Source organism: Scyliorhinus canicula, chromosome 5 (genome assembly GCF_902713615.1).
Source record: "Scyliorhinus canicula chromosome 5, sScyCan1.1, whole genome shotgun sequence".
Taxonomy (NCBI): domain Eukaryota; kingdom Metazoa; phylum Chordata; class Chondrichthyes; order Carcharhiniformes; family Scyliorhinidae; genus Scyliorhinus; species Scyliorhinus canicula.
The window spans coordinates 62,718,281-62,736,625 of record NC_052150.1 but is presented as its reverse complement, the minus strand read 5'-3'; the positions used below and the strand labels follow the sequence as shown (position 1 = coordinate 62,736,625).

The following is an 18,345-nucleotide window of genomic DNA, read 5'->3' as shown; positions in this document are numbered from 1 at the left end:
ATTGTCAATGTATTCTAGTTCGTAAATTGCGTACGCACCCATCCTTTTCTATACATATATTCGTACGTTTTGCAACATGTATGCCGTACCTTTCCATATTCAGAATGCGTCTATTTTGTACATTATTGATATATCCAGCACAATACTTATATGTATCTGTTGATGATGCACCTTTGTGACTTTTGTTGCTTTGTGAATGTTTCCTATTCGGTTATGTTTCAATCTCTGTTTATGATACATTTATCTGCATGCTCTCCTTATGCTGGTATCTTTGATTACTGGTAATGTATTGCCTTCGTGAACTGTATCTATTTTTGCCTTTGCATATACCACAAACCTGCTGGAGTTTGTATCTCTCTGAATGTGCGAAAGGATCAATTTGTATATTGTTGATGTCTGTATCTCGAGCGCATCGTTGTACCTTTGTATTTGTCTGAACATTGCGTGGTGCTGTTGCAGGCATTCGCTCTGCTGTTCGCCGAGCGGCTCCTTGCTGCTGGAGGAGCAGTGACCTTGGGATGGGGATAGGATGGCTGGAGCTCCGGAAGTTGCCGAGGTTTGCCGATGTTTGCCGGACGGTGACTCACGGCTCCAAGATGGAGGAGAGCTGGTAGAGGTGGCAGCGTTTCGCTGCTCGCTCGCTCCCTCCTTCCGCTTGGTGGCTGCCAGTCAGGATCGGGATCGCCGCTTCACGGGAGGATTGTAACCGCACAGCCCGGCGTGGAGAAGAAGGCCGCTGCCGCCGACATGAGCTCTGCAGAGGGGGCGGAGGACGCGGCCGGGGACGCCGACATCGCCGCGTTTTTCCGATCTGGTGAGTGAGTGGGAGCCGTGGGGCTGCAGCCCGGCTCCGGGAGCTCGGGGATGGGCCAGGCCGGGCCTGGGAACACACATTGTGGCAGATGGGAATGGGGAGAGGAGGAAATGGAGGATTTACCAGAGGAGATAAGGAAATGAGAAAGAGACCAGGACGAAACGGAGCGGGGGATGGGGAAGGAGAAGAGACAAGGAGGGGAAAAGGGAATGGGAGGCTCCACTGAAAGAATGACGAAGATGCTCGTGCGGGGGAGGGGAGGGGGCGCAAGTGTGGAAGAAGCGAATAGGCAGAAAAATAAATAAGGAATAGGTGAAATATTGAAATTAGCAGAGGGAGAATGGAAAACCTGGATGCATGGAGGGGGGTCAGTGAGGGAATGGAAGGGGCGTTGGGACTGGCTGTTGAAAAGGGAGAGAGGGATACAAAAGAAGTTGGGGAACTAGGATAACTTTAGAATTCAACTTCAGTGGGTAACTTTTGAGTTGAACCTTTTAAATCATATGTGACTCGCGACAATGTCAGCAGGCATCAAACCTGAGCTTGATTCTGATCGTACCTGTACCCATGTGTACTTTTCAGCTGGTCACTGAACAATGATTAGGGTGAGGGTTGATTTTATATTTCCCCATCACCAGCCCGCAGATTCTCTAGCCAATTATAAATGCTCTTCCTGCTGGTTTGAGGGAATGCTTCCAACTTGGAATTGAAGCTGGATTTTTTGGCTCAGGGATAAAATGGGCAGTGATCGAATTTATTGAAATATTGGAGGAGATTTCACTGTTTAGATGTTATGAGTAATTCAAGAAAAAATATGGTACTTGGAGGGAGAGAGTCCAAATTGGAATGGGAGAAAGGTGAGAGAAATGGCAAACAAATGGGAGCAGATTATGTGGGAATTGAAATAGAATTGTGGAGCAGAACCGAGAAGTGGATTGAGATGAGAGATACAAATTGGGGAAGGAATAGTGAAATGGGGAGTTAGAGGGAGGATAGAACAGGATATGTGACTCCTTTATTTTACATAGATATGTATATATTTATAATATAAATTTCAAACTGAATGTGGGGACTTTTGTGGAAACTGCTGACTTTTCTTACACATTGGAGGAGAGTTGAAGGGCATGTAGTGAGTAGAGCTGGAAGCAACATGCATATCAAGAAAGAAAGTTCCCTTTGTTAAAAGATGGTAATTGTGGCAAAATAAAAATGTTTGAAATTTAGGAGAGACCAGTCTGGATTTAAAAATTAATAGTGGGAACTGCAGGGGACTTCATTGTAACTAGAGATGCTTTTCTGATTGTTTAATTTTTGAATTTAGTTCCAAAGAATAATTTCTGAGTACAGCCGTTACTGGAAGACTGACCAGAAATAGCATCTACAGATTGGTCTGAATCACTGAGGCTTCTGGTTGAATATACAGGATTTCCTGTCTAGCTATAAGCCACAATAATTCGCAACAGTCATTGATATTGTTGTAGAAATTGGGCTGGGTAATACAGAAGATGCATGGACAAACATATTTGTCTATTTTCCTCCATTTGAAATGAGTAGCAGTTATTTTTGTTTGGGGATAATTCTATTATCGATTAGGTTCAAGCATCCACACACAGTTGTTATCTTTTTCAAAAGGGAGCAAAGAAGTCTCCTTTTTGTCAATCATCCATAGGAGGGTGGTAAAGGTGTGAATGACCCTTAAATAAAATGCTTCATGAAACTTAAAAGCAAACAAGAGTTTTCTGCTTGTGTGGACATTGGAATTATGTTGCTAATTTAGTTTTATTGTCAAAATGTGTCATACACCATCACAAAGATGAATCTTTTATGTTTTAGACATCTTTGAGAGTCTGATTTATGATACACTTGTCAAAGTTAATCTTCTGAAGGAGAGAATCAGATTTTACGATGTTGTTTGTAAAATGTAAGTAGCCCGATTGATTTAGCTTCTGTTGAAATTCTTCTTCATCTCACTAAATTGAAAGTCTCATCATCTGAACAAAAAGGTTTTTTTGGCTTCAATTGCTGCAGCTTTGTGACAAATATCCTTGAACCTATGGTATTGTACAAATTTACTGTCTGCACATACAGAAGACGTATGTCACCATAAACTGGATAGTGTTAACAGTCATTTGAATTCTGATAATTTCAAGACAAAGACACTTCAGTTTTCTTGGTTTCTGGATCAGATACCCTTGAATTTAGTATCGTTCCAGATATGTTTATTTGTCTCATTCTTGCAGTTTAATTTGACTGTCGTGAAATGTAACACAAATCTTCCTGCTTGCTGCTGATTGTAGATTATATATACGTGTGAAACCTTGTGATAAGTGAAAGGTTTCTAACATTGCTTTGTTAACACTTCTCAAACGATATTCTTGCGACTGCATCTATGAAACCATATTGGCTAAATGTTCTGAACAAATTTGTTGTGTTTGGTCTGTGTCATAGGGAAGTCTTATTTGTACTTGACCCTTTATGGAGACAAGAAAAGTAATAATTTAGATTAATATTTAATTAAAGTTATATAGTAGGATGTGTAATCCTTGACATCAATAACGGCATCTGTATTTTCACCTGGGCATAAGTACCTTTTATTTTAAAAAATGGTGTTTTCGTTACTGGCTGATGTGAAATTTATATTTTGTAAGTAGTTTCATTTTTCAAAATATTTTTATTGAGGCATTTATACATACACATCAAACACAACCATACAAACAATAGCAAGCAAACAAGAATACAAATAACCAAAGAAAATAAATATCTAATATCCCACCATCCCACCTCCAACTCTCCACCTCCCCTACCTCCTTTTTAACCCCCAAATCTCTCTCTCTCTCCTTCCCACTCCCTCTTACTACCCCCCCCCCCTAAACTATCCTATCCTAACTATTTTTGAAGTAGTTGATGAATGGCTGCCATCTCCAGGCAAATCCCTCTGAAGTCAAACTTAATCTTTTCCAGCCTCAGGAACACTGCTAGGTCGCTCACCCAAACCCCTGTTTTGGTGGCCCCGAGACCACTAAAGGGTTTGTGGAGTACCTGGCTAGCAAGAACGACAGGCGCTATCAACAGTGCCCCTAAGCTTGAATTGTAAATAGTTTCTTCCTGCATGTTTTATTCTGCACCTGGGCAGCACGGTGGCGCAGTGGTTACCACTGCTGCCTCACAGCGCCGAGGTCCCAGGTTCGACCCTGTCCCTGTGGAGTTTACACATTCTTCCCGTGTTTGCGTGGGCTTCGCCTCCACAACCCAAAAGATGTGCAGGGTAGGTGGATTGGCCACGCTAAATTGCTCCTTAATTGGAAAATTAATTGGCTACTCTAAATTTATATTTAAAAAAAATGTTTATATGTTTTATTCTGCACCAACCCTTGGAATTCAGAATGGCGCAAAAATACACAAACTTATTTCCCTCCTCCATCACTCTGGTAGGTTGACAGGCCTGGCACTGCAGCTTCTGTATAGCTATGCCGTACCAGCCTCCCGGGACAGGTGCCGGAATGTGGCGACTAGGGGCTTTTCACAGTAACTTAATTGAAGTCTACTCGTGACAATAAGCGATTTTTCATTTCATTTCATTTCATTTCAAGCTTCCTTTCCATTGTCCATCATTGTCTCAATTTGTAATGAAAATTGCCGCAACTTCTTATTATGTGACACTGTTAGTTTAGTTGAACAGTACAGCTGCAATTAATGTGGAGTTTAAAAACGTGTTAATTGTACTTCCATTTAAATCCTTTTGTTTCTGAAGTAGAAACAAGCCTGCTCATAGAAGTCAGAAGTTCATGCTGCTGAATTAGCGACATTAGGTTATTTACTGAAGATAAGGTCTAAGAAAAGGGTTTTCAGCCTATTTGGTGCACCCTGATTCAATTACATTTTTCGAGTTATGTTTTGAACTCTCGGTTTTTGAATTTTGTCTAAAGTTGTCTCAGAACAGGAAATTTGCTACTGGATTAGTAATTCCGAAGAGTTTTGCAGAGATAGAAGCACAGAAAGAGGCCATTTGGCTCAGCTAGTCTGTGCGGGTGTTTGTAGTCCAAACAAGTCTCCTCCAATTTAATTCACCTTATCTCAGCATTTCAGCATTTCTTCTCTCGGACATCTAGGACGAGGTCCACAATTGTATACGTTAATTTTCAGTGCCAGAGAAGTTGTTTGGCATTGATTAAGACTTACCACGCCTGTTTAAACATTTATATACACTGGGATAGAAGGCCCGACCTGTTTCCCCCAATCCATGGTTTGGAATGGCAAGTCTCTCTGCAAGATACTGGTGTAGGTAAGTTCTGAGGAACAAGGCAATTTGGACATTAACTTCCAGGTTTCTATATTTATCTGCACATGTTTCATTAATCTTTAAAGATAACCTCACCATTCTTTTTAACTTCAAAATTTGGGACATTCTCTCCACATGTATCTTGACCAGCCGTTCAATCTTTCCCAATAGCTGTAATCTGTATTCCCACAGTGCTGTTACAGTACGTGCAAACCATTTTTGCGCTTTCTCTAATGCTCATCTGTCCTTTTCTATGGTATGGAGACTAGAACTATGCGCAGTATGCAGCTTGACCAGAGACCTTTAAACGTTTAGCATACTTCCCTACTTTTGAAATCTATGTTCCCAGAAATAAATTCCAGGACTCTGTGAGCATTTCTAACTGTTTAGCTGACCAACAATAGTCAACTTTTATTTTCTCTACCATTTTATTATTAGTTTCCTATTTTCTATGGTTCAGGTGATTATTCTGTTTCTCCAGTCAAAGTGGATCACTTCCCATTTAGCCTGCAAGTTATCTCGTGTCTTGTATCACGTTAATTTCTTACTCATTGTTAGCTATACTCACTCAATTTGGTAATGTCTGTAAGTTGATATGTTACTTTTACCCAAGTCTAAATCATCAATATAAGTTATGAATAATCATGGTCACTGCATTGATCCTTGTGAATACTGCTTTCTGTCTTTCTCCAACCTGAAGAACTATCCTTTACCACCACTCTCTACTTTATTTTTTAGCTAGTCTGCTATCCATTGAGAAATCTGTCCTTGACTCCACATGCCCTAAATTGGGCATGTCATACCTTGTCAAAGACCTTTTGGAATTCCAAGTGTATGACATCTGAAAAAAGTGATGTGTCAAAGTTTTTTGTCTTGCACTCATCAGGACACTTTGCAAGAATACCTATATGAGGGGGAACAACAGTTTAATACTGCATGAGAAGAAAGTGCTGATCAGTTGACAATTACACTTTGATTGGTAGAGATGTTGCGGTTGTCACAAAGCATGCTGACGTTATCTGCGAGGGTATCCCAACTTGGAGCACCGGTTCGTGGGGGTGTTTAGTTTTTTGTTTTGTTGTGAGGAGACAAGTGAGCCCAGTGAGAAAAAACAACCCAGTCGTCGTGTAACGATTATTAAAGACTATTTATTAAAGTAAAGAAAAGACAATTACACACAAACAGGACTACTTGACTCTCATGTAATTAAGATTTATGAATTACTAAAGACAAACTGTTTGTGTGGAACGCACCTTTTGTTCAAAAATATATCAACAATACCTGAACTCGATAAGATTTCCCCAAACAACATCCAAATTAAATAACCAGCTTATAGTTACCGCACAATAAAGGGATGATACTCAAATCTGGAGAAGTCTTTTCCTGGTCCAGCAAAGATATTTCAAACTGCCATTACGAAAGTTTTCTGCACTGCCTTGGTTCTAACACTTAAAGGCTTGTTTAATGCTCTGGGCCGGTTTAGCTCAGTGGGCTACACAGCTGGTTTGTAATGCAGAACAAGGCCAGCAGCGCGGGTTGGGCTTACCCAAACAGGCACCGGAATGTGGCAACTAGGGGCTTTTCAACAGTGACTTCATATTTGTGACAATAAAAGATTATTATTATGATTATTAATGTCAACGTGTCCTCTTAGGCTTCTAGCTGAAAAACATTGGCCTTCGGGCTTGGTGGTTGGAAACTGGCTTGTGTGCTTTCTGAATATCACTACAGTGCAGAAAAGAGGCTATTCGGCCCACCAGGTCTACACTGACCCTCTGAAAGAGCACTCTAACTAGACTTAGGCCCCACCCTATCCCAATAACCCCCCCCTAACCTTTTGGACACTAAGGGGCAATTTAGCGTGGCCAATCCACCTAACCTGCACATCTTTTGACTGAGAGAAAACTGGAGCACTCGTAGGAAATCCATGCAGACAAGGGGAGAATGGACAAACTCCACACAGTCACACAAGGCTGGAATTGAAGCCAGGTCCCTGGCTCAGAGTCCACTTGCCAACTAATCGGCATTTCCTTCTCATTAGCTAAGCATGACTGAATCTTTTGGAATCCATGTTGACTATCTTTTGTTTTTTTTATCTCCATGTTCTTCTGTCACATTTTTAATTATAGGTAAAGGCAATGTTAGATTTTTTTGGTTGATATAACCTGAACTAGAATCCAGTGGTGATAACTAATAAAGGGTCTTTCATGTTGTGCATGTAAAAGACCTGGTGAACCCTGACTTGATTGAGAAACATTGTCCTTTTTAAAACATTTTAAATTTAGAGTACCCAATTCTTTTTTTTTCCATTTAAGGACCAATTTAATGTGGCCAATCCACCTATCCTGCACATCTTTGGGTTATGGGGTGAGACCCACACACACAGGGAGAATGTGCAAACTCCACATGCGCAGTGACCCGGGGCCGGAATCGAACCGGGTCCTCAATGTTGTGAGGCAGCAGTGCTAACCACTGCGCCACCATGCTGTCCTTGGAAACGAGCAATAAAAAGTGCACAAGCTCATTGTTTTCATGAAAAAATATATATTTTTAATTATTATAATAAAATAACAACAATACAGCAAACCCCAATACAACATTAACTACATCCACTGAACTAAGTCCACCCGCCTCAGCCACCCAAAAGGAAAGCCACCCCGATTACCAAACAGACAGCCAACAGAGTAACGAACTCCCGCTCCCCTATCCCCAATACCAAATAAAACAGAAACGAAAAACCTAATCTCATTACCTTAAAAACCCTACCCCAACGGTAACAAGCTGCATCTCCGCTCCCATTAACTAACTGCAGCTAGCAGGGTGACTCCGTCCCCCCACGGGGTAAAAATCAAGGATAACTAGACAAAACAATATGCCAGCAATCAGCCCCCGCCCACACCAAACATTATTTTCCTCCACTCTGTATTAAACACTCAACCCTCATTGCACAAACAACTCCAATAGTACAATATACAAACCCCATTTTCACCCAGAATAAAATATCCAACAACAAAGCCCCATAACAACCATGTCCTCCCCCACCATACAAAAATCCCACAATATATACAAATACAGATGAACCTAACCGTGAACAAATATATAAAACTTCTTAGTCCTTGAGCACCCCCAGTCCATGCTTTATGAAAAACTCATTTGCATCCTCTGGTGCGTCAAAGTAATAATCTCGCTCCCTGAAGCTCCCCCGAAGATGAGCCAGGAAAACCACATCAAATCTCATAATGCTCTTGTACACTGCGCTCCTGGGAAGGTGGGAAGAGGTGCTGATTGGCAAGCCGCAATTAATGCATTCCTCCCGAGCCACTTTGATTGGTTTCCTTAGCGACGGCTGCTGGAAGACAGGACCCTGCACATTATACAGCTCTGCCATCTTCTCCAAGGCCACCTGAATAGGGGCCAAAGCCCCCTCCATTGCCTTCTCCAGGTCCTGCCGCTGTTGCTTAAATTTGCCTGTCGAGAAGCTTGCTAAAGGGGCAGCACAGTGTTGCAGTGGTTAGCACTCTGCCTCACGACGCCGAAGTCCTAGGTTTGATCCCGGCTCTGGGCAACTGTCCGTGCGGAGTTTGTACATTCTCCCGTGTTTGCGTGTGTTTCGCCCCCACAACCCAAAGATGTGCAGGCTAGGTGGAATGGCCATGCTAAAATTGCCCCTTAATTGGAAAAAAAGAATTGGGAACTCCCACTAAACCCGTTGAGGCTCAGTCAACTGCAAATCTTAAAACTGAGTTTGATCCGTTTTTGTTAGGCAAGGATATTACGGTTAGGGGGGCAAGGTGGATGGATGAAATTGAAGTATAGATTAACTGAATGGCCCAAGGGGGTGAATGCCCTCTGTTCCTACTAATCTTAGCATAATTGTGTGCAATTGCCTTCGTGCCAATATGCTGTAGGTCAGTGTTCTTCAAACTATTTTTCCGGAGACCCATTTTTACCAACCGACCAACCTTCAGGACCCAACCCAGCTGACCTTCGCGACCCACGCCGGCCGACCTGCGCGACCCACCATTTTCTCTTACTTTGTTTGCTGCTGACAAAAATGGAGGAAATAGTTTTGGGTCCCTTTGGCCCTCGTACACGCTCCTCCAATGGAACCTGTTGGATGAAGGTGAAGCCTTCCGGTGTCGGAAAGCATGGAGTCTCCATCTGTCCAAAGTTCTGCATATTTTTCCTGTAAATTTTTATCAAATAAACCCCCCCCCCCCGAAATTGTAAAAAATGAATAAAATAATGGAAAAAATGAATAAAACCCCCCCGCCTTGCAAAAAAAATTAATAAAATAAATGAAAAAATAAAAATTAAATGAATAAAATAAATGAATAAAAACCACTACAGAACTTGTAAACCAAAAAGCTGCAACCGTTTAAAAAAAAAAATAGCGGCCGCACTGCGCATGCGTGCCCAATTATTGGCACGCATGTGCATTCTGCGAACATGTTCAAAAAAGTCGGCAACATGTTCCTGGCCGCTTGCAGCCGGCGTTATGAAAAGCTGGCTGCAGCGCGGGGATCTGTGCGAACGGGAGCGCTGCGGACAACGGCTCCGCGACCCTCCGGACACCTGCCCGCGATCTACCCCCCAGGTCGCGCCCCTGACTTTGAAGAACACTGCTGCAGGTCATATTTTCACCAGTGGAGGTGATATTAGCATTGCAATGGCTAGATATATTACTGTAGAACAGTTTTCTGTTGGTAAACAGGCGGTCAGCTAGAAGTTTAATAGATGCAAGGATGTATTGTGAGGCCTTGTTAATTGAAAACGTCCATTATCACAAGCTGACAGACAGTCATTGCATCCCTTTAGTGATTATTGTGCTGGCCAGACTCTCCAGGGCTCAGTAATCAAATATGATAAAGGAAATTTCTGCAAGAATGCAAATTTTGAAATCAAAACGTTGTTTGAATGGTAGCGAATGTAGGTCAGCATCTCCGAGGTGATGGGTGAATGGGATTTGGTGAGAATTAGGACAGGGGCAGCCAAGTTTTGGGTAAACCTCAAATTTACCGAGGTTGGAATGTGGGAGACCAGCCAGGAGTGCATTAGAATATTCAAGTCAATCAATAACGAAGGCATGAAAGAAGGTTTCAAGAACAGATGAGCTGAGATTGGGGCAAAGTCGGGTATTGTTGCAGAGATGGAAAGAGGCAGACTCGGTGACGGTGCCTACCTGACCCGGCTCACTAATGCCCTATTGGGAAGGAAATCTGCTGTCCCCATGTGACTCAAACTCCACAGTAATTTGTTTGACGCTGTACGGCCCTCTGAGATGGCCCAGCAAGACACTCAGTTGAAGGGCCGGGAGGAATGGCTACAAATCCTTGCCTTACCAGCGTTGCCCACATCCCATGACAGGAATAAAAGTGACCTTATCAACAGTATCATTTTAAAAATCAAGATTGTCCTGCATAGACTAACTTTTGTCTGGGTGGCCCACAATTGGGCCTCGCTTCATAAATTACATTAGATCTTCCAAAATGCATTAGCTCACATTTGTCCGGATTAAACTCCATCTGCCAACTCTCCGCACAAGTCTCCAACGGATCTATATCCTGCTGTGTCCTCCGACAGTCCTCATCGCTATCCACAATTCCATCAAGCTTTGTGTCGTCTGTAAACCTACTAATCAAACCAGTTACATTTTCCTCCAAATCGTTTATATATATATATATATATATATATACACACACACACATATATATATGTTACCAATAGGAAAGGTCCCAGCACGGAATCCTGCGGAACGCCACAAGTCACAGCCCTCCATTCAGAAGCGCACCTTTCACTGCTATCCTCTTTCTTGTATGACCGAGCCAGTTCTGTATCTATCTTGCCAGCTCATCTCTGATCCCGTACGACTTCACCTTCTGTACCAGTCTGCCATGAGGGACATCATCAAAGGCCGTACTGAAGTCCATGTTGACAACATCCACTGCCCTACCCTTATCAATCATCTTCGTTACTTCCTCGAAAAACTCTATCAAGTTAGTGAGACATGACCTCCCCTTCACAAAACCATGTTGCCTCTTGCTAATATGTCCACTTATTTCCAAGTGGGAGTAAAATCTGTCTCGAAGAATCCTCTCCAATAATTTCCCTACCACTGACGTAAGTCTCACCGGCCTGTAAGTACCTGGATTATCTTCTTAAACAAAGGAACAATATTGGCTATTCTCCAGTCCTCTGGGACCTCCCCTGGAGCGAGACACAAAGATTTCTCAAGGCCCCAGCAATTTCCTCCCTTGCCTCTCTCAGTATTCTGGGGTATATCCCAGCAGGCCCTGGGGACTTATCTGCCTTAATGTTTTTCAAGACCCCCAATACCATCTCCTTTTTGATCTCAACATCATCCAAACTATCTTCACATCCTTCCCCAGACTCATCATCCGCCAAGCCCTTTTCTTTGGTGAATGCTGACGCAAAGTACTTATTTAATACCCCGCCCAGTTCCTCCAGCTCCATGCATAGATTCCCTCCCCTGTCCTTGAGTGGGCCAACCATTTCCCTGGCTATCCTCTTGCTCTTTATATATGTATAAAAAGCCTTGGGATTTTTATTAATCCTGCTGGCCAATGACTTTTCATGACCCCTTTTATAATAATAATCGCTTATTGTCACAAGTAGGCTTTAATGTTTTAGCCCTCCTGATGCCTTGCTTAAGTTTCTTTCTACTTTCCTTGTATTCCACACTTGCTTTGTGTGTTCCCATCCTCCTAGCCTTGACAAATGCTTCGGTTTTCTTTTTGACTAGGCTCACAATATCTCTGTTATCCAAGGTTCCCAAAACTTGCCATACTTAACCTTCATCCTTACAGTTACATGTCGGTCCTGAATTCCAATGAACTTACACTTGAAAGCCTCCCAAATGCCAGATGTTGATTTGTCCTCAAACATCTGCCCCCAATCTACATTCTTCAGTTCCTGCCTAATATTGTTGTAATTAGCCTTCCCCCAATTTATCACCTTCACCTGAGGACTTTATCCATCTGTACCTTAAAATTTACTGAATTGTGGTCACAGTTCCCGAACTGCTCCCCTACTGAAACGTCGACCAGCTGGCCGAGTTCAGCCCCTTCCCTAGTGGATTATCTGCATACTATTTCAAGAAGCTTCTGCCCCAGCCACGCCCCTAGCACTAAGTGAGTCCCAGTCAATATAGGGAAAGTTAAAATCACCCACCACAGCAACCCTGTTACTTTTACATCTTGCCAAAATCTGCCTACATATCTGTTCCTCTATCTCCCATTGGCTGTTGGGAGGCCTGTAGTAAACCTCCAACATTATGACTACACCCTTCCTATTCCTGAGATCTACCCATATTGCCTCGCTGTATGAGCCCTCCGAAGTGTCCTCCTGCAGTATAGCTCCTTTATTTGGGCGGGTAAGACCAAGGGTCTGTGGGGCTTTTCTCCAAAGAGATAGACAATCAGGGGGCTTGGCCTGACCCAATTTATTGTTTCACTATTGGGCAGCCAATATTCAGAAGATATTGATGTGGTTCAGCGATCCTGGTGCCTTCTGGGGACAACCGGAAGTGAGCTCCTGCACTGCTTCTAGTCTTTGCGCAATAGTTGCTTAATCCCGTGCACCCTGAGAACTTGGAAGCAATTTTGGCAGCATTTCAAGCTCTGTTCCCTGTCTTTGCTAGCCCCCATCTGCAATAACCACTTTTTTCTGCCGGCGGGCTTGGACTTGATGTTTAAGTCATGGGAGGGGAAGGATCTGGAAGTTTTGGAGACCTGTTCGTGGAGGGGAGGGTTTCTAGCTTTAAGGATTGGTGGAGAAATTCCAAGTGTCTTGTTCGAGTCTTTTGAGGTATTTTCAGATCTGTGATTTTTAGTGTAAGTTCCCTTGGCACCACAGTCTTTACTGTTGAAGAGGACTTTGTCTTTGGCTGGTTCTGATGGAGGACTATTTGGGGCATCTGTGGTAATATCATTTCAGTGGAGTCAGCTCCATTGAGTGAGGTGAGGATGAAATGGGTGGGAGAATTGGGTCCCATTCTAGATGGTGAGGTATGGAGATAGGCCCTTCACAGGCAACACCACGTCATCCTGTGCTTAGCTAAGTCTGGTCCAATTTAAGGTGATGCACAGGGCGCATCTGACTAAAGCGAGGATGAGCAGATGCTTCTTTGGGGTGGAAGATAAGTGTGAGTGCTACTATCAGGGGTCGGCTAACCACACATACATGTCCTGGTCTTGTCCTAATTTGGGAAGCTTCTGGGCCTCTTTCTTTAACACTATGTCAGAGATATTCAATATAGATTTGGATCCGTGTCCGCTGGTGGCCACATTTGGGGCGTCGGGCTCGCCGGTGCTTCCTTCGGGGATGAAGGCGGATGCCCTCCCTTTCGGCTCTTTGATAGCCTGGAGGCGAGTTCTGCTTGGGTGGAGGTCTCCTACTCTGCCTAGTGCCTCGGCTTGGTTGGGTGGTCTTATGTCTTTTCTACATTTTGAGAAGGTTAAGTACACCATTAGAGGGTAGGTGGAAGGGTTCTACCTAAGATGGTAGCCATTTGTTTCCTTTCATAATAAGCTAGTCACCGTCAGCTGTTATGGGGTTTAGTTTAGTTTTTGGGGGGCTTAAAGTTATTACCTGTGTTTGTTTGTCTCTTCTATTGTGTATTTTTGGTTAATTGTTTTGTTCAATATGAAATTTCTGAAAGTAAATATATTTTTTAAAAAAAGAAGAAAATGAAACTTAAGTATATTTAAAACCCTGTTGGACTATTCATTATTACATTTTTAATTTCTAGATGTTCATCTATTCTCTCCTCTCTTAGGGATTCTATTATTTTCCAACCGATAATAATGATAAAATGACTGATCTTAATTCCCTGGTCATTTTCCTTCCCTCCTCCTTCAATATTTGTATTACGGTAGCTATCTGCATCCTCTTTAACGTGTGAAAATTGTTAATGGTTTGTTAATGTTGTTAAAGCTACACAGGTGATGGGCATTGTTTGATTAAGAACTGAGAACACAATTTAAGAGAGTTCACTGGGATTTGTTGCACCCTGTAAATAAGACTACCTGGCTTTGATCCATTTCGTAAAAATGACCAATGCAACCACATTTCTCTAATTCAGACAGGGAAGTATATATAATCGCAAGAGCAATTCTGGCTACTCATGCTAATGCTTCAGCAGGCAGTTTTCCCTTGTGTTCAGTTTCTGCAAGGTAAAATCATTTAATGTTGTTTTGAAAAGCCAGTGACAAATATTTATTTTTCCCTCCCATTGTTTTTACAAGCCTCCCCAATGGTAGGAGGGGCTTAAACATAGCACCAAGAAAATTGTTATTCTGAGTACAATAACATTTTTGTTTATAATCATGATCAATCCTGAAGAGAGTGCAGTTTTCAGTAATTCAACAAAATATTTTTTTGCATTATAGAATGTTAAAAACCAAGTTTTCTTGGTTATTTGTGTATTTAGTGATTTTTCACATCTTTTCGTCTCGTTAAATTATGAATGTTTACCAGAATAACATTGGATTTTCAGAGCACATTCACCTTAAGGCACTGGATGTGCATAAACAAAACAAATGGGTGTTCTACTTGACCCCGAGCTGAGCTTCTGCTCCCTTACCTTCCTCCACCAAGATTGTCTATTTCCACTTCTATTGCATTGCCCATCCCTACCCTGCCTCTGCTCACCTGCTGCTGAAACATTGATTAAAAAATAAATAAATTTAGAGTACCCAATTCTTTTTTTTTCCAATTAAGGGGCAATTTATCGGGCTAATTCACCTACCCTGCACATCTTTTTGGGTTGAGGGGATGAGACCCACTCGGATACGGGGAGAATGTGCAAACTGCACATGGACAGTGACTTGGGGCCAGGGTTGAACCTGGGTCTTTGGCACTGAGGCAGCAGTGCTAACCATTGTGCCACCATGCTGCCATGTGCTGAAATATTGATGAAACTTTCACCTATGTCAAGGTTAACTGTAGTTTCAATTATTACAATGCACGCACAGGAAACTTTCGCTCATTTAAAACTCTGCAGTCCAATTGCTATTTCGCATCAAATCCCATTCACCCATCACCCCTGTGTTCACTGACCTACATTTACACTTTAATTTTAGAATTATCCCCTTTGTTTTCAAATGCCTACATGGCCGTACCCATCCCTATCTTTTAACCTCCTGCAGCCACATAACCCTCCAATTCTGGCCTCCTGAACATTCTGCCTCCCTTTTGCTGCACAGTTGGTGGCCACGTCTTCAGTTGTATAGACCTGAAGCTTGAAATTCCATTCCTTGACCTCTGCAACTCTGCCTCTCCTTCTTTTAAGACCCTTATTAAAACCTACCTGTTTTACCAAGCTTGCAGCTGCACTTCCCAATACCTGCTTGTCAATTTTTGGGTCATTGCACTCCTGGAAGTGCTTTGGAACATTGTTCTACCGTTAAAGTTGCAAGTTGTTGTCGTTGTTGGATTTCTGTCAGTCCTAACCATAAAAGGGATTTGGTACATTCAAATTGTAATGTGTCAGCAAGAATTAATTTAGTTCTTTATATTTGCATTATGAGGTTATCTGTAGTAATTTTATTGTGGTTACATTATTTTAACAAATGTAACCTCAGAAATGCTTTTGTAATTTAGATGGTTTAAGTGGAATACATTTCATGCTTGGTTTCCAGTATGCAGGCAAAGAATCTGGATCAACAGAGCAATATAATATAATACTTGAGGATTTTTTTAAAACTCCAGATTGTTGTGTATAACTTTCCATTGTTTTTTTCCCCTCCAAGCCATTAAAATGTGCAGCTAACTTGCTCCCAAGCTTTCACTCTTGCTGCTTTGAGGCCATTATTCACAGGAATGCATGTAACAATGTGCGTGTGATTCTTATTGATTTCAGCTCTCCCCACCCCTTCCTTTTTTGCATTTTTATTCCATGGTCTGTGGAGCTTGCTGGCAAATAGCATTGTTTTATTTAAAGATGATGGCCTCTTGATAGAAACTTCTAGAAACAATCATTTTGGGCAAAATTAACAGTCACATGGACAGATTTGGTTTAATTAATGATTTGTTAAGGGGAAATCATGTTTTACTAACTTACTGGAGTGTTTTTAGAAAAGCTTACAGAGAGTGCTGTTGATGTGGTTAATGTAGATATCCAAAAGGCATTTGATACAGTGCCACACAATAGACTTGTGAACAAAGTTATAGCTCCTAGAATAAAAGGATACAACATGGATACAAAATTGGCTGAGTGGCAAGAAATAGAGATTATTGTTTAAAGAATGGAGATTGGATTGGATCTTTGTAGAATTTGTGTGTTCTCCCATGAGTTTCTTCCCACAGTCCAAAGATGTGCAGGTTAGGTGGATTGGCCTTGCTAAATTGCACATTAGTGTCCAAAAATGGACAGGTTACGTGAATTGGCTGTGATCAATGCACGGGGTTACAGGGCAATGGGCACAGATAGAGTGCTATTTCGGAAGCAGAATGAACGGGTCCAATGGCCTCCTTCTGCACTGTAGAGATTCTATGGACTCTTAAGGTTTTTTTTAAAGTTTAGAGTACCCAATTCTTTTTTTTTCCAATCAAGTGCAATTTAGCGTGCCCAATCCACCTACATTGCACGTTTTTGGGTTGAGGGGGTGAGACACGGGGTTAATGCAAATTCCACACAGACAGTGAGTGACCTGGGGCTGGAATTGAACCTGGGTCCTCAGCGTTGAGAAGCAGCAGTGCTAAATACTGTGTCGCATGCCGCCCCATTTTAATCCATTTTATTCAAAATTTACTAATAGCATACAGAATTTATTTAATATTCAGAGGGGAATAGTAATTATGCCCTTTAATAAAGCGTGAGACAAGGAAATAACCGTGTACATACACATGGAGGATTGCGGCTCAGCCATATTCTAAGTGGATGATGAGTAGGGTGCTCTTTCAGAGGGTCAGTGCTGACTCGATAAGCTAAATGGCGTCCTTCTGCACTGCAGAGAATCTATGATTCAATGAAGTATAAACGCTTACAAAATTGCAGAGGCGACACAAAACACATAAAATGTCTTGCAAAGGGAAAGCCTCCTATGTCCAGAAAAATGGCAGAAGAGAAGCACGCAGAACTATGAATGTGCACTGATGCGCACTCCACCCCAAGAACCAACTCACACCAACTCCACTCCCACTTGCTCTGGTTCAGCCATTCTCCATTACTCGTATCTGCTGTCCAAGAAAATGTGCTGATTAAGATCCACCGAAATATTGTAATAAAATTGGAGCTAGAACACCGTTCCTTCACCGTTGCTGGGTCAAAATCCAGGAACACCCTCCCAAACAGCACTGTGCATCTACCTGTGCCACATGGACTGCAGCAGTTCAGGGAGGTAGCTCATTGCTACCTTCTCAAGGGCAATTAAGGATGGGCAATAAAAGTGCTGGCCGAGCCAGCAATGTCCATGTCCCGTGAAAAGAAAATGGGCAAGCCTGCATACATGATACAGACATAGTGGGCTGAATGGCCTCTCTTTGCACTGTTTTATGATTAGTTGTGTTGCTGATGGTAAAACAGGATGATTTCAAAGTGTGCTTCCTAGAGTGCAACAATGACTGGTCTTCATAAGTATTTTGTTGGATGTAAAGTCTTTTGGAGGTTGTGAAAGGCGCTATAGAAATGCCTTTCTTTCTTTTTGATGGGTTGTCTTAACTGCTCTGATTTGCCTGCATCTGCGTGCTTGATATTCAGAGATGCAGTTCATCTGAGGATCGTTCGTTGGCAGCACTCGTCCCAGAGTCAGAAGCCCCTTCCAGAGACATGATCACGAAAACCTTGGCTGACGCTCATTTGCAGTGCTCAGGGAATGCTGCAGAGTTAGGTGCTATTTCTCAGATGAAATATTAAAATACGACCCTAGCTATTCTTAGGAGGGCGTAAAAGGCCTCATGGCATTATTTCGAAGAAGAGTAGGGAGTAATCATCAGTGAACTCGCCAATATCAATCCCACAAACAATATCACAAAAAATAGATTCCCTGGACATTATCACATCTGCTGTTTGTGCTGTTCACAAAGTGGCTGCCTCAATTCCAACTTTACAACAGTGACGATAGTTCTAAAAATGTACTCTCGGTTGTAAAACGCCCTGAGACATCCTGAGGTCATAAAAGTGCGATATAGATCCACGTTTTTCTTTTGCCTACAGCTAATCGTGTAAGATTTATTTCACTTCCTCTTTTTAGTGTTATTTTATGTTTTTCAGCTGTCGATCTATATTGAA

The 18,345-nt window shown here is 42.2% G+C and overlaps 1 protein-coding gene across 7 annotated transcripts in view; it reads left to right on the top strand.

Annotated features, from left to right (window-relative positions):
• Nucleotides 1–532: 532 nt before the first annotated feature.
• The window catches only part of LOC119966020 (triple functional domain protein), a 684,537-nt gene continuing 666,724 nt past the window's right edge, over nucleotides 533–18,345 (top strand). For 6 of the 7 annotated variants that reach the window (XM_038797164.1, XM_038797162.1, XM_038797167.1 and 3 more), the window contains exon 1: nucleotides 533–814. In XM_038797164.1, the coding sequence (XP_038653092.1) occupies nucleotides 748–814 (67 nt within the window). In that variant the 5' untranslated portion in view covers nucleotides 533–747. Of the gene's footprint in view, nucleotides 815–1,613; nucleotides 1,672–18,345 lie in introns of those variants that run through there. The other variant, XM_038797163.1, reaches the window with a different exon arrangement.